This window comes from Oncorhynchus nerka, linkage group LG22, assembly GCF_034236695.1.
Source record: "Oncorhynchus nerka isolate Pitt River linkage group LG22, Oner_Uvic_2.0, whole genome shotgun sequence".
NCBI classification, from domain to species: Eukaryota; Metazoa; Chordata; class Actinopteri; order Salmoniformes; family Salmonidae; genus Oncorhynchus; species Oncorhynchus nerka.
In genome coordinates, this window is record NC_088417.1 from 66,432,421 (window position 1) to 66,447,849 (window position 15,429).

The window sequence follows — 15,429 nt, forward strand, 5'->3', positions numbered from 1 at the left end:
CAATATGACCTTTCTTTGGATTTTCTCCTACCATATCTATTGTGTTATATTTTCCTACATTATTTAAACATTTCTTTAAACTTCAAAGTGTTTTCTTTCCAATGATATGCATATCCTGGCTTCAGGGCCTGAGCTACAGCCAGTTTACTTTGGGCAAGTCATTCTGACAGGACCTGGAGAAAAAAGGGGCCTAGCCTTAAGAAGTAAAAAAGAAAGTTAATTTAGGGTTAGGGCTAACCCTAACACATTTTCTTTCCTTCTTAATGTGTTTGAGCCAATTAGTTGTGTTGTGACAAGGTAGGGTTGGTATACTGAAGATAGCCCTATTTGGTAAAAGACAAAGTCCATATTATGGCAAGAACAGCTCAAATAAGCAAACAGAAATGACAGTCCATCATTACTTTAAGACATTTTCTATAACTTTGAATGTTTCTTCAAATGCAGTCGCAAAAACCGTCAAGCGTGATGATGAAACTGGCTCTCATGAGGACCGCCACAGGAAAGGAGTATAAGGATAAGTTCATTAAAGTTACCAGCCTCAGAAATTCCAGCCCAAATAAATGCTTCACCGAGTTCAAGTTACAGACACATCTCAACATCAACTGTTCAGAGGAGACTCCATGAATCGGGCCTTCATGGTCAAATCAATGCAAAGAAACCACTACTAAAGGACACCAATTAGAAGAAAATACTTGCTTGGGCCAAGAAACACGAGTAATGGATGCTTTGATGGTGACACGGTCTGTGATTTATTTAGAATTCAAGGCACACTTAACCAGCATGGCTACCACAGCATTCTGCATCGATACGCCATCCCATCTGGTTTGCGCTTAGTGGGACTATAATTTGTTTTTCAACAGGAAAATGACCCAAAATACACCCCCAGGCTGTGTAAGGGCTATTTGACCAAGAAGGAGAGTGGTGGAGTGCTGCATCAGATGACCTGTCCTCCACAACCCAATTGAGATGGTTTGGGATGAGTTGGACCACAGAGTGAAGGAAAAGCAGCCAACAAGTGCTCAGCATATATGGGAAGTCCTTCAAGACGGTTGGAAAAGCATTCCTCCTGAAGCTGGTTGAGAGAACGCCAAGAGAGTGCAAAGCTATCCTCAAGGCAAAGGGTGGCTACTTTGAAGAATCTAAAATCTAAAATATATTTGGATTTGTTTCACACTTTTTTGGTTGCTACATGATTCTATATGTGTTATTTCATAGTTTTGATGTCTTCATGCTATTCTACAATGTATAAAATAGTAAAAACAAAGAAAAACCCTTGAATGAGTAGGGTGTGTCCAAACCTTTAACTGGTACTGTATGTAACAGTATAACTTTAGACCGTCCCCTCGCCCATACCCGGGCGCGAACCAGGGACCCTCTGCACTCATCAACAACAGTCACCCACGAAGCATCGTAACCCATCGCTCTACAAAGGCCGCTGCCCTTGCAGAGCAAGGGGAACCACTACTTCAAGGTCTCAGAGCAAGTGATGTCACCGATTGAAACGCTATTTAGCGCGCACCACCGCTAACTAGCTAGGCGTTTCACATCCGTTACATGTACATGCATTGATTCTTGAAGAATATAACTTAAAAATTACTCATGAGCTTAGTTTAACTGTCACAGTCGATGAGAACCTAAAACATAAGCTTTTTTTCTCTCATGTTTGTAAACATTGTAAATGTAAACAAACCTGTACATCCTCAGAGCATGGTTAAAACAATAATTTTGATATCATGGTTGGTCAGTCCTTGCATCCATAGCTCTGTCTATTAATCTGAGAGTGGTTACATTTCTCTAGGCCCATCCCTCAGCTCTTTACCAAAACAGACGCTGGTGCGGACGATTTGTTATTGTTTCATCTGAAGATTTTCCCTTTAAACAGCTAGATATTATCAAGATATCAAAGTGTCACCAACAAAAAGGTAAACAATAGGCCTATAGAAAATGCAGCATATGGCATTCATTTTTCACATAATAGCACTTTTCAGTAGTGCTCAAAGCATGCCATTCCATGAACGCAGCATTTATTTTTCAAATCAATGAGCCCAATCAGTCCTCATGACTAATAAATTCTTACTTTTGGGGTTATGCTCAGGGTAAACAACTTGGCTAATCTATACTTCCATATTTCCAAGTCCTATTCTTGAAGATCAAGGGATATAACATTTATTGGAATGACTGGAATTCTGATATACTTCATTTTTTAATGTAAATATATAATTTAATTGTATTATTATATGTAGTAGAAAGTAATGGGTTAGAAGAAGCCTACATAACCAACCCATAAAGTAAAATGTAACATCAATATATGGCCAGATATGTAAACTTTAACATTGATTTATCCTGCAATAGATGTTGTTCAATTGGTAATATACATGTTTGTCTTCCTCTAATGCCTCTTAAGGGGAAAGTAATCAAAAAGTAGCGGAATGTAATCAGATTACGTTACTAAATTTGTGTAATCCAAAAGTTACTGTTACAAATTTGGACAGTTAACTAGTAACCAAAACGGATTACATTTATAAAGTAAGCTACCAAACCCTGCCCATGTGTCCCAATCACAGAAAATAATCACAAATTCACTTCGAGCTACATTCACAGATTTAACATTACCCAAATTATGTTCTATCCAGACTGAGTCAACATATGGGTCAGCCAAAAGGCAGGGATCCACTTTCTCCAAAAATGTCACTCCCACTGGGCCAGAATCATAATTTGCATGACCATCAGGGCGAGGCTTGGACTATGAGGTCTTCACCGCACCTGCTACCGCAGGTAATTCATCCTCATACTCGTCAGGTTACATTTCTGAACCATCAGAGACAGCACAGTACGGTTTGTGTTACCACCATTTCTCCTCAACACACATCTTACCTCTGCACTTGGCTCTTCTTCGCTGTTCATAACCACGTACATACGTTCACCACGCTCATGCCGGACCTTCATCCGCTGTATATTGTTTGCAGAACACACACTGATGGACTTTCTCCAATACCCAACTTCTGTTCCAATTTACTTGCCTGGCCTTCTCTGGCCTCTTCATGCTTGCAAAACGTGGCTACTCTGTATCTTAGAGCAACGTCTGTCCTGCACCACCGTTAGAATGAAAACAATCACTTGAAAGCAAGCTGCTCTTTCCGCACTTATTGGTAAAGTAATTTATGTTGATTTCAAAGAATTAACTATATAAACTGTTACTTTTTGGGGGTTCAAACTGGTTCAGAGTTAATTTTGCTGGTCAGAACAGTGGAACTGGAGAAAAAAAAATATGGTTCTATTCAGAATGAAACGATTGGAAAATATCTTTGGTTCCCTCCCAATTCCTGTAGTCTATTCCTGTATAATGAGTCTTTACGCTAATGCTAGTTAGCATTGATCTCGAAACTACCTCTAACTTCCTTCATATTGGACACACATACATAAAAAATGATTCCCAAGTTTATCTGACTCTGAGGAAGTAGACCAAGGGCTTCATTGCCAATATCCCTGGAGCTTTGTGAACACTTCCATTTTAATGTCATAAAGGAGCCAGGGTGTCATTTTTATTTCTGCAGGTCTGTAGGTGATTTAATATGAACATTGTGTTGTTGCACAGTTATGGTTCGGTTGGAATTCAAATATTGATTATTGGGACTCCCTAAAAACACACCACTTTGATACAGGTTTGACCAGAAGTGACTTTTCCTAGCAGGTTAGGAGAGCATTTTCGCTAACCCTTTCCCTACTTACTAGCAGGGAGGAAGAGGCGAAGCAGAGGTTTTACTCCGCTGAAAAATGTCCACAAAAATAAGCCCACAAAATTTGACATTTTTGTAGAGGTGTTAAATGTGGTCAACAAATGTAGCTAATTTGCTATTTGAGGCTTGATCAAACATACGTTTTGTAAAGGTTAGGTTGTTACAAATGCACTGACATAAGTGGATGCACGTGGCATTTCGGCAAATTTATATTTGAGTTGTGCCTGTTTCATAGAGATAGATAGAGGACTCATCATGGATATAACCTGTTTTAGCATGGACGTTGCCATTGAGGGCTTCCACCCTTGTAAAGTAGTCAAATGGTTGGGGATTCCTATGAGTTGGGAGCAATCAGCCAATGAAGAACGCTCATGCTGTCAAACAGACTATAGTAGCACGGAGTCCTCTACATCTATCTCTATTGTATGTTGTTGTCATGCGTATCTACCCTCTTATTGGCTAGAATGGTCCCACCTGATCTCGCCTGCCTTCCATATTTGTATTTCCATTGTTAGAGCGGTCACTTGACTATCTTGTCAATATAATATACCCTCTTTGTTACTAGTCGCCAACGTTCCGGAGCATGTCTCTAACTTCATATCGTAACCTGGTACGAAAAAGTAACTTACACTCGTAGCTGTATTGAAGTGGTGTGTTTTTAGGGAATCTCATCATTCTTCACTACAAAGAATGCAAAAGTCTCCTTCCGTTTTGTGATCCCCCAACCAGGATATTGATTAACTCCCCCTAGCGGAAGTGCCTGCAGCTCAATAAACTACATCGTTCGTTTGATCAGAGTGAATTTGTGAAAGTTGTTTCCACCGGGAAGGAGCTGCCTGGGAATACACTGTCGACAGCTTTTCTCGCATTTCTTCTGGAGAAATGAGGCGGAAAGAAAAACGTCTACTGCAGTTCGCAGGGTTGCTTATAGCGGCTCTTCTTTTCCTGCCGAACGTTGGTCTGTGGTCATTGTATCGAGATCGAGTCTTTGAGAACTCGCCAGAAATAGTGGAGGGACCGGGTGGCATCCTTCAAATACAGGTACGGTTGTCTAGTACATGGTTTGGCTGAGTCGCGCTGCAAGTGAAAACACTTCTTGACTTGGTGTCACTGACTGTCTGATCACGTTGGAAATGGACGTAGCTAGTTAGCTGCACGCATCTAAAATATCTGCAACATTAACCGTCTAACGTTAGCTAGCTTTTTTAACATGTTGACAATGTGAGGCTTTTTGGCAGCAGGTTCTTAAATTGTCAATTGGCTAGCAAGTTTCTACATGACTAATTAATGTGTTCTTGCTACGTGTGACACTGCTTGTCACCCCCTTTTCAATGACATTCGCTAGTTTGCTAGCTAACTAGTTACGCTACTTTACCAATACATCTCTTCTTTAGGAAAAGGGGCATGTTGTCGCCAAAGTCGAGCTTTTCAGAAGAATGTGGGAGGATAATGCCAGGTAGCTACGCTGGTGGATAGTGAGAAGGCCACGTAGCAGTCAGGAAATAGCTGTGTTACAAGTTACAAAGCCTAACGTTCGTTATACGAAAGGAAGTTGTGATGTGTAGCAGACAGTTGTTCACATTGGTTGTTGAGACCCAGCACAAAGATGCTGTTTTGAAATAATATGTTTCTGCGTGGTTCTGTAAGCTATTTTTACTAGTATTCTACTAGCTGCACAAATGATGTCACGTTCGTATGGTAATGAGTAAACCTTCAAAATAAAAGCCCACACTTTATTGTGGATTAGTCATTCAAAAGATGATGATTAATTTTAATCAATGGGCACTTATTGTGCCCTCAAGAATAGGCAATAAGTAACCCAAATCTAACTGGCTGTAGCTCAGGACCTGAAGCAAGGATATGCATATTATTGATACCATTTGAAAGGAAACACTGAAGTTTGTGGAAATGTGAAATTAATGTAGGAGAATATAACACATTAGAGCTGGTAAAAGAAAAACACTTTTTTGTTCTACCTCCTTTGAAATGCAAGACAAAGTCCATAATGTATTATTACAGCTCAGGCACAATTTAGATTTTGGCCACAAGATGGCAGCAGTGAATGTGCAACGTTTTAAACTGATCAAATGAACCATTGTATATCTGTTCAAAATATTGTATCAAGACTGCCCAAATGTGCCTAATTGGTTTTTAATAACTTTTCAAGTGAATAATTGTGCACTCTCCTCAAATAATAGCATGATATTCTTTCATTGTAAAAACTACTGTAAATTGGACAGTGCAGTTAGATTAACAAGAATTGAAGCTTTTTGCCCATATCACATATGTCTATTTCCTGGGCATTTTTTTGTTTGTTACTTACAACCTCAGGCTAATGTGATTAGAATATGTTAGCTCAACCGGTCCCGTAGAAGTTAAAAGTTGGGTAGGAAATACTCAGTAGGGTCTCTACTAGTCCAGCATGTACTTTCAAGGAGCCTACCATTACTCATTAAGGTCAATTGTGATACACAATCATAAATCCCTTTCATATCGCATCAAAATAATTTCATAACGGAAAAATATACATTTTATGTACACTGTTTTAACCAGCTTTATCACAGTTGCTGCCGATTTTAGTATTTTTCAGTGACACATTCTGGTGGCCTTCTTCCTTTACACACTAGTGTTCGGAGCATACTAGATAGCTAATTAGCACAGGTGGTCCCTCTGTTTAACGTAAACACTCGCTGTAACATGTATGAATTTTATTTTATTTTAATTTGACATTTATTTAACTAGGCAAGTCAGTTAAGAACAAATTCTTATTTTCAATGACGGCCTAGGAACTGTGGGTTAACTGCCTGTTCAGGGGCAGAACGACAGATTTGTACCTTGTCAGCTCGGGGGTTTGAACTTGCAACGTTCCGGTTACTAGTCCAACGCTCTAACCACTAGGCTACCCTGCCGCCCCGGTCCCTCTCCTCGCTCCTCCCTGGGCTCGAACCAGGAACACAATGACAATGGTCGTGTGGGAACACTAACTCTAAAGGTGTGTATCAATTTAAACTTTTGGTTTTAGAAAATTATTTCTTTCTGATAGGAAAGATAAGGTCCTTATGCTTCCAAAACTGTACAGCAAGCGATGGGTGCTAATGTTCAGACAGAGATGTGACTCTTAACAAAACACACCCGTACAGAAGAAGCCTTTGTCCAATGACTCTTATGTGTAATATAATGGACCTGAGAATCATGATCAAGGGCTAGGTCTCTACTAACCAAATTTGTTCTCCACCCCTTCGATAGCCCCCAATGCAAAACACATTCTTTCCTTTACACGGATCAGTCGTCCTGGTCCCTTTGCAGAAAAACAGCCCCAAAGCATAATGTTTCCACCCCCATGCTTCACAGTAGGTATGGTGTTCTTTGGATGTAACTCAGCATTCTTTGTCCTCCAAACACGACGAGTTGAGTTTTTACCCAAAAGTTATATTTTGGTTTGATCTGACCATTTGACATTGGGAGAATCTTCTTCTGGATCATCTAAATGCTCTCTAGCAAACTTCAGACGGGCCTGGACATGTACTGGCTTAAGCAGGGGGACACGTCTGGCACTGCAGGATTTGAGTCCCTGGCGGCATAGTGTGTTACTGATGGTAGGCTTTGTTACTTTGGTCCCAGCTCTCTGTAGGTCATTCACTAGGTCCCCCCGTGTGGTTCTGGGATTTTTGCTCACCGTTCTTGTGATCATTTTGACCCCACGGGGTGAGATCTTGCGTGGATCCCCAGATCGAGGGAGATTATCAGTGGTCTTGTATGTCTTCCATTTCCTAATAATTTCTCCCACAGTTGATTTCTTCAAACCAAGCTGCTTGCCTATTGCAGATTCAGTCTTCCCAGCCTGGTGCAGGTCTACAATTTAGTTTCTGGTGTCCTTTGACAGCTCTTTGGTCTTGGCCATAGTGGAGTTTGGAGTGTGACTGTTTGAAGTTGTGGACAGGTGTCTTTTATACTGATAACAAGTTCAAACAGGTGCCATTAATACAGGTAACGAGTGGAGGACAGAGGAGCCTCTTAAAGAAGTTACAGGTCTGTGAGAGACAGAAATCTTGCTTGTTTGTAGGTGACCAAATACTTATTTTCCACCATAATGTGCAAATAAATTCATTAAAAATCCTACAATGTGATTTTCTGGAGAAAACAAATATCATTTTGTCTGTCATAGTTGAAGTGTACCTATGATGAAAATTACAGGCCTCTCATCTTTTTAAGTGGGAGAACTTGCACAATTGGTGGCTGACTAAATACTTTTTTTGCCCCACTGTATGCCATGTAAGAATGCTAACATTTCAGTTCCTTGCTCAGAACATGAGAACATATGAAAGCTGGTGGTTCCTTTTAACATGAGTCTTCAATATTCCCAAGTAAGACGTTTTAGGTTGTAGTTATTATAGGAATTATAGGACTATTTCCCTCTATACCATTTTTATTTAATTAACCTTTTGACTATTGGATGTTCTTATAGGCACTTTAGTATTGCCAGTGTAACAGTATAGCCTCGGTCCCTCTCCTCCCTGGGCTCGAACCAGGAACACAATGACAATAGCCACCATCGAAGCAGTGTTACCCATGCAGAGCAAGGGGAACACCTACTAGAAGGCTCGGAGCAAGTGACGTTTGAAACGCTATTAGCGCGCTCTAACTAGCAATCCCTTTCACTTCGGTTACACCAGCCTCATCTCGAGAGTTGATAGGCTTGAAGTCATAAACAGCGCAATGCTTGACGCACAACGAAGAGCTGCTGGCAAAACGCACGAAAGTGCAGTTTGAAGGAAAGTTTACGCGCCTGCCTCTGCCTTCCACCGCTCAGTCAGATACTTAGATGCTTGTATGCTCAGTCAGATTATATGCAACGTAGGACACGCTAGATAATATCTAGTAATATCATCAACCATGTGTAGTTAACTAGTGATTATTATTGTTTGTTTTTTATGACTAGTTTAATGCTTGCTAGCAACATACCTTGGCTTACTGCATTCACATAACAGGCAGTAATCCAAGGTAAGTCTCCTTGTCGAGTGCAACGAGAGGGAGGCAGGTCGTTATTGCGTTGGACCAGTTAACTGTAAGGTTGCAAGATTGGATCCCTCGGGCTGACAATGTGAAAATCTGTCGTTCTGCCCCTGAACGAGGCAGTTAACCCATAGTTCCTAGGCCGTCATTGAAAATAAGGTGTTCTTAACTGACTTGCCTAGTTAAATAAAGATATAAAACATTTTTTCAATCGGCAAATCGGCGCCCAAAAATACCGATTTCCGATTGTTATGAAAACTTGACATCTGCCCTAATTATTCGGCCATTCTGATTAATCGGTCGACCTCTAAAGTCTATGCAAGTAACCGTTTCAATAGAATGTTCATGATGTCACCGCAACAACTGTCAATAGCCAGAGTGAATTTACCAGCTACGTCTACCTATTCCTATTTCAGAGCACTCGTCTGTGTGCCAAACTAACTGACAAATTTACGAATGCTCAATACCTGTTGAATATGGCTGGTGTCAGAAATATATTGCTAAAAAAGCTTAATTAAATTGTTGCCAGCAGCACAGTTAGTCACCAACGCTCTAGATAACATAACAGCCTTACCAGCTCTGCTCAGGCGAGTAAAATTGTCAGTGAGTTGTTCTCTCATTTGTCTGGAAGTAGCTAGCAGTCTATATTAAACCTGTTGCCCAGCACAATAGACCAATTTTAAGTTTTGCAGACTATTAAATAATTTGAAAAACATGTTTCTATTAACATTTTATTTCTTTAAGTATAGCCTATGCAATAGCGTTCAACATATCAGTATTTGTTTAAACTTTCAAATGAAATGCTGGTATAAATAATATACCCCCCGCCCACAAAAAAAAACAATAAAACAATTCAAAGGTGGTTGCAATGCTGTGAAAAAACAGTTGCACGGCATATATTCCCAAAGTTTAGCGTGTCTTTGCAGCGGGACTCTTATTTTGAGTGAAAAAATATCAGTGATTGTGTTGCCAGAATAATATGCTGTTGCTTGGTGAACGGTAATATTTTTCTTGCCCTGTTGCAGGGTTATTTGGGTTTTTGTGTGAAACAGCTAACATTATTCATGCAATTCTACATGTAAAATTGGTGCACAGTCGTTTCGCAAATTACTTTCAGATGTGCTAAGGACTCTCTGCCAGCAAACGCTAGTGGTGTGCCTGGGCCTTTAAATTTGTCCAGGAGGTTATTCAGCCACCAGGCCCTGTCTTGTTTCTGTGTGTATTAGAGCTCAATAGTTGTTAACACGGCCCATAGAGCGCATCACAAGACCGGCACCAAAGTGATACCTATCCGAGGGTACAGTATATTGTTTGAGAGCCAGTTAGTGCAGAAAGTCTGGTTCACGGGCTATAGGCCCTACGTCTGCTCTGCTGTACTTCAGATTCTGTGGTTGTAAATCACGCCTGCCTAACAATGAAAGTGATGCAAATCTGAACTTTTTGTGACCCCCTTCCTCTCATATGTTCGGTTTAGTAAAGTGAGTCTAGTTGACCTGGTGGCCTTTTCTCTTTGTCCTGATGTGCCATTTTATTACATTAAGGTTGAGTAAGAGTTTAGCCTCTGGTTCAATTAAATATTCTCCATTTGACTCTCTTGAAATGTGAATGAGAGGGAAAAAGTTATGCTATTATTTCAAGGCTCCAGTAACCTTTGTTTACGTAATTATTTATTTCAGCTTTTATTTCTTTCATCACATTCCCAGTGGATCAGAAGTTTACATACTCTATTAGTATTTGGTAGCATTGCCTTTCAATTGTTTAACTTGGGTCAAACCTTTCGGGTAGCTTCCCACAATAAGTTGGGTGAATGTTGGCCCATTCCTCCTGACAGAGCTGGTGTAACTGAGTCAGGTTTGTAGGCCTCCTTACTCGCACACACTTTTTCAGTTCTGCCGGCAAATGTTCAATGGGATTAAGGTCAGGGCTTTGTGATGGCCACTCCAATACCTTGACTTTGTTGTCCTTAAGCCATTTTCCCACGTGTCTCATCAAAAATGTTTGGAATAGGATGGCTCTGACAGTGAGCAGACGGTGTGTCACCAGTTGAGCTATAAAAGAACAGCGTGAACAGATTTTCTCCCTGGGAGAATCTCAATTGCATACTCCTTTTGTCCTCACCTCCTTCTCAAAACCCAGGAGGTTAGAGGGGAGGGACCTCTGGCTTTCTCATCCAATGGGTTTTGAGTAGAGGATGCGAGGAGTAAGCAATTTAGATTCTCCCACTGTGTGCTCACTAACGTTACCTTTTCTGGCGGTTGTGTCATCACGCTGTCAACGCAACAGACTGACTGAGAAATTTGGAATCTAACTCGATAACCAACCTGTGTTTGAAATAATGCTGTGGTTGTAGTTGACAAGAAGCAAATAAAGTAGCATGTATGTTTCGTAGCACAACTTATTACACACAAAGTAATTAACGTTAGCTAGCTACGTTAGCATCATATTGAAATGAATGACTAAACACAGAAAGCATCCTACAAATAGAATATCAGAGTTCAGAGCATGATGTCAGACATGCCATATCAGAATGAGTGCTTCATCCAATACCATGTGTGACAGCTGTGAGCAGCCAACCACATCCCCTAACCAGCCATTAATCTACTAGTCTGCTTCTCTCCATCCCAGCGCTAGGATAAAGTGACTAAGGGGACAGTTGAAATCTGTGTGGTGACACATTTGTTGGGGTTTCTTGCATTGGAATTATATTGAATTTGTCTTAAAGCTATACCAAAAACATAAAGTTAAAATGCCGAGACTCTGAGACCATTGAGTGCTTTTGAAGTTACTGAAGCAAGGCTGTTTTGGTAATGAATATAGGCTACAAGATTGATAGGGTATTTCACCTATTACAGCTGCCTTACCAAGATAATGCCAACTAAATGCTGAAAGTAGTAGCCTAGTTATTCATGCATGCAACAAAAATACTGAATAGCAGTTAGGCTTAGAATATTGAAACTTCTGCGAATTCAAACAAATTAATGCAAACAGAACAAAACAGCGGCACCAAGTAGGCCTAGTAAACAATATATCAGCTCGATAAATGCAGGACACAATCTATATTTAGGCTAGTTACATTAATAGGTAGCAAAAGGCGAATGGCGATCCAAAACACAGTCTAAAGTGAGATGCAGCCATGTCTTGCCTAACAAATAGATCTATAGGTCCGCTTCGGATATGGTAAATCATGCCGCTCATGAGTACAGCGACACATTGGGATACGGCACAAATTCGACCCACTCAATCAATTACACAATGCCAGCCTACAATAAACATTGTTCAGATATGTATTATGTATTATGTTAATATCTGAAAATATGAAAAGTATATGCACATTTCAACACCATTTTTGGACCCTCACCAGTTTGCATCCCTGTTTAATAGAGCAGTGCTTCTTCTGAGAGAATGCACATTTGAAGCAGGGAGATGATAGAAAAACTAGCCTATATGAGTGGTGTGGAAAATACTGTTTAAACTGTTATGATTCATTATCCTATGCACAGACACGGTCTCAGTAAGGACGAACCCCCCTATTGCGACCTTTAGAATTTGATGTCAGCCGAGGTAAAACGTTAATACAGCAACCTTAGGCAGTACATTAAGAGAATCTGAAATATTATTTTGTTTTGAATGTGTGAAGACCTTGGAAGATTAGAAGATTGGAGGGAGCAAGTTGGATGCATTGAGAGCGGAGTCAATCGTTAAAGGCTCATACATTCCACATTATGGCGGGGAGGAAAATACATTTTGGAGTAAAGGCAGAGATGTTTGTTCACTTTGTTGTAAAGCGTTTCCTCCCGTCATTTCCCAGACAAGGCGAGCGTTGACCGCTGCTGGCGGAGGCTGTGCGCCTGCTGCTGCCTACTCTGTATGCCTCGGCGAGCTCCTCAGCCCTGCTAAGAACAAGGGGCCAAATGAGAGGCAGGTGCAGGAAATGTGCAGCCATGGGTTATGATGATGAAAAATGTTGACTCTGTCAACTTGCCTGGTTAAGTAATGAAATGAAGGCAGTGAATGTTGTGGGGATGTTTTTTGTATTATTGTAGAGATACTTTTTATGCAGTGTCTGGTGTTGCGCTATCACATTTGTCTCCTACACTGCATATACTGCATGTGTTGTCAGACAAGGAATCACCAGCATCCCTAGTCATCTTGATGTGTATCTGTAAGGATGCACGAAGGGAATTTCTCAGCTGATAAAATATATTTTCTCAACCATTTGATATCATTGATGTATGGCTCTTGGTTCTTGTTAAACTTGAGTTTAGGGCTGGCACAATTACCGTATAATCGTGTAACTGACGGTATGGATGAAGACCGTCATTAAAATAAAATAACTGTCAAATATATATTTTTATTGTATTTTTGTTGTTGTGTGGAACAAACAGCTAAAATGGACTTGGAACCTCTAACCCTGGTAGACTCACAATGGCTGCCTGGGATTGTCAGTGTTTCCCCTATTAATTTAGCGGTGGACCACTGCTGCTCAATAGTTGCAATCACAACAAAGATGATTAAAAAGAAATATGTGTATGATTCTTGTAATGAGTTGAATTAACAAATCACAGCACATCTTCAGGTGGGCCTTTGCGCTTCAGCAGACAAAGGACAGGAAGGGTGCTCATGTTCAGTAGCCTAATTTTCTCTTTTGTTGGGCGTACAAGATCAATTGGGTGTATGTGTGGTCTCTGTTAAATAGCCTGTAGAAATAGGCTATATGGGCTGAGAAGCACAGCGCAGTTGTCTTTAACTTCCAAAATATGATGGGCAATGTTTAATCTGACATTGACTGGAAATAAGTATTGATAACACATGCATTTTACTCTGCTTGCAAATTGCCTTGCACCTAAAAGTTATGCAAAATGTAGCTTAAGTCAAGAAAGTGTCCACACTCCTATATTTCGCCCCAACTGTGCTCTTTTAAACTACGTCTACCCTATTGGTTGATGTAGCCCAATAGTACCGATAGCCTAATAAACTCAGCAAAAGAAGAAACGTCCTCTCACTGTCAACTGTGTTTATTTTCAGCAAACTTAACATGTGTAAATATTTGTATGAACATAAGATTCAAGAACTGAGACACAAACTGAACAAGTTCCACAGACATGTGACTAACAGAAATGGAGCTGTGACCACCAGCTGCATGAAGTACTGCAGTGCATCTCCTCCTCATGGACTGCACCAGATTTGCCAGTTCTTGCTGTGAGATGTTACCCCACTATTCCATCAAGGCACCTGCAAGTTCCTGGACATTTCTGGGGGGAATGTCCCTAGGCCTCACCCTCTGATCCTACAGATCTTAGCCATGCTCAATGGGATTGCGATCCGGGCTCTTCGCTGGCCGTGGCAGAACACTGACATTCCTGTCTTGTCGGAAATCTCTCACAGAACGAGTAGTATGGCTGGTGGCATTGTCATGTCAATGAGCCTGCAGGAAGGGTACCACATGAGGGAGGAGGATGTATTCCCTGTAACGCACAGCGTTGAGATTGCCTGCAATGACAACAAGCTCAGTCCGATGATGCTGTGACACACCGCCCCAGACCATGACAGACCCTCTACCTCCAAATCGATCCCGCTCCAGAGTCCAGGCCTCGGTGTAACGCTCATTCCTTCGACGATAAACGCAAATCTGACCATCACCCCAGGTGAGACAAAACCGCGACTCGTCAGTGAAGAGCACTTTTTTGCCAGTCCTGTCTGGTCCAGCGAACGTGGGTTTGTGCCCATTGACAACCTTGCTGGTGATGTCTGGTGAGGACCTGCCTTACGACAGGCCTACAGGCCCTCAGTTCAGCCTCTCTCAGCCTATTGAGAACAGTCTGAGCACTGACGGAGGGATTTTGCGTTCCTGGTATAACTCGGGCAGTTGTTGTTGCCTTCCTGTACCTGTCCTGCAGGTGTGATGTTCGGATGTACTGATCCTGTGCAGGTGTTACACATGGTCTGCCACTGCAAGGAAGATCAGCAGTCCGTCCTGTCTCCCTGTAGCGCTGTCTTAGGCGTCTCACAGTACGGACATTGCAATTTATTGCCCTGGCCACATCTGCACTTCTCATGCCTCCTTGCAGCATGCCTAAGGCAGATGAGCAGGGACCCTGGGCATCTTTCTTTTGGTGTTTTTCAGTCAGTAGAAAGGCCTCTTCAGTGTCCTAAGTTTTCATAACTGTGACCTTGAGTCCCTACTCTCTATAAGCTGTTAGTGTGTTAATGACCATTCCACAGGTGCATGTTCATTATTTGTTTATGGTTCAATGAACAAGCATGGGAAACAGTGTTTAAACCCTTTATAATGATCTGTGAAGTTATTTGGATTTTTACAAATTTTCTTTGAAAGACAGGGTCCTGAAAAAGGGACGTTTCTTTTTTTGCTTAGTTTGTTGGGCCAGTTGAGGATCTCTGGTATTTTAACCTAATTCTTAGGCAATTTTAACGACTTCTTTGATCCTGACTAGGGTGGAAAATTTGCTGGCATCAGGGCTGCAAAGCGAGCTGTGTCACATACACATAAAATAAGATTGCAGGACTGCAGTTGGATTCGGGACCAGTCCTTGCGGGAGCAGGTGGGACAAGAAGTCAGCGGGAGCGAGCGTGATGAAGAAATTAGTCCCATGCAGGTTGCAGACGGAATCCAGACATTAAAACGGAAATCGACAATAATAATAAAAATAATAAAAAAATT

At 41.2% G+C, this 15,429-nt stretch overlaps 1 protein-coding gene across 1 annotated transcript in view; it reads left to right on the top strand.

The window, feature by feature from the left end:
- The first annotated feature begins 4,332 nt into the window (after positions 1 to 4,332).
- LOC115105515 (polypeptide N-acetylgalactosaminyltransferase 10-like) overlaps positions 4,333 to 15,429 on the top strand; it is a 124,676-nt gene continuing 113,579 nt past the window's right edge. The window contains exon 1 of the mRNA XM_029627642.2: positions 4,333 to 4,778. Coding sequence (XP_029483502.1) covers positions 4,620 to 4,778 — 159 coding nt within the window. The 5' untranslated portion in view covers positions 4,333 to 4,619. The remainder of the gene's footprint in view (positions 4,779 to 15,429) is intronic.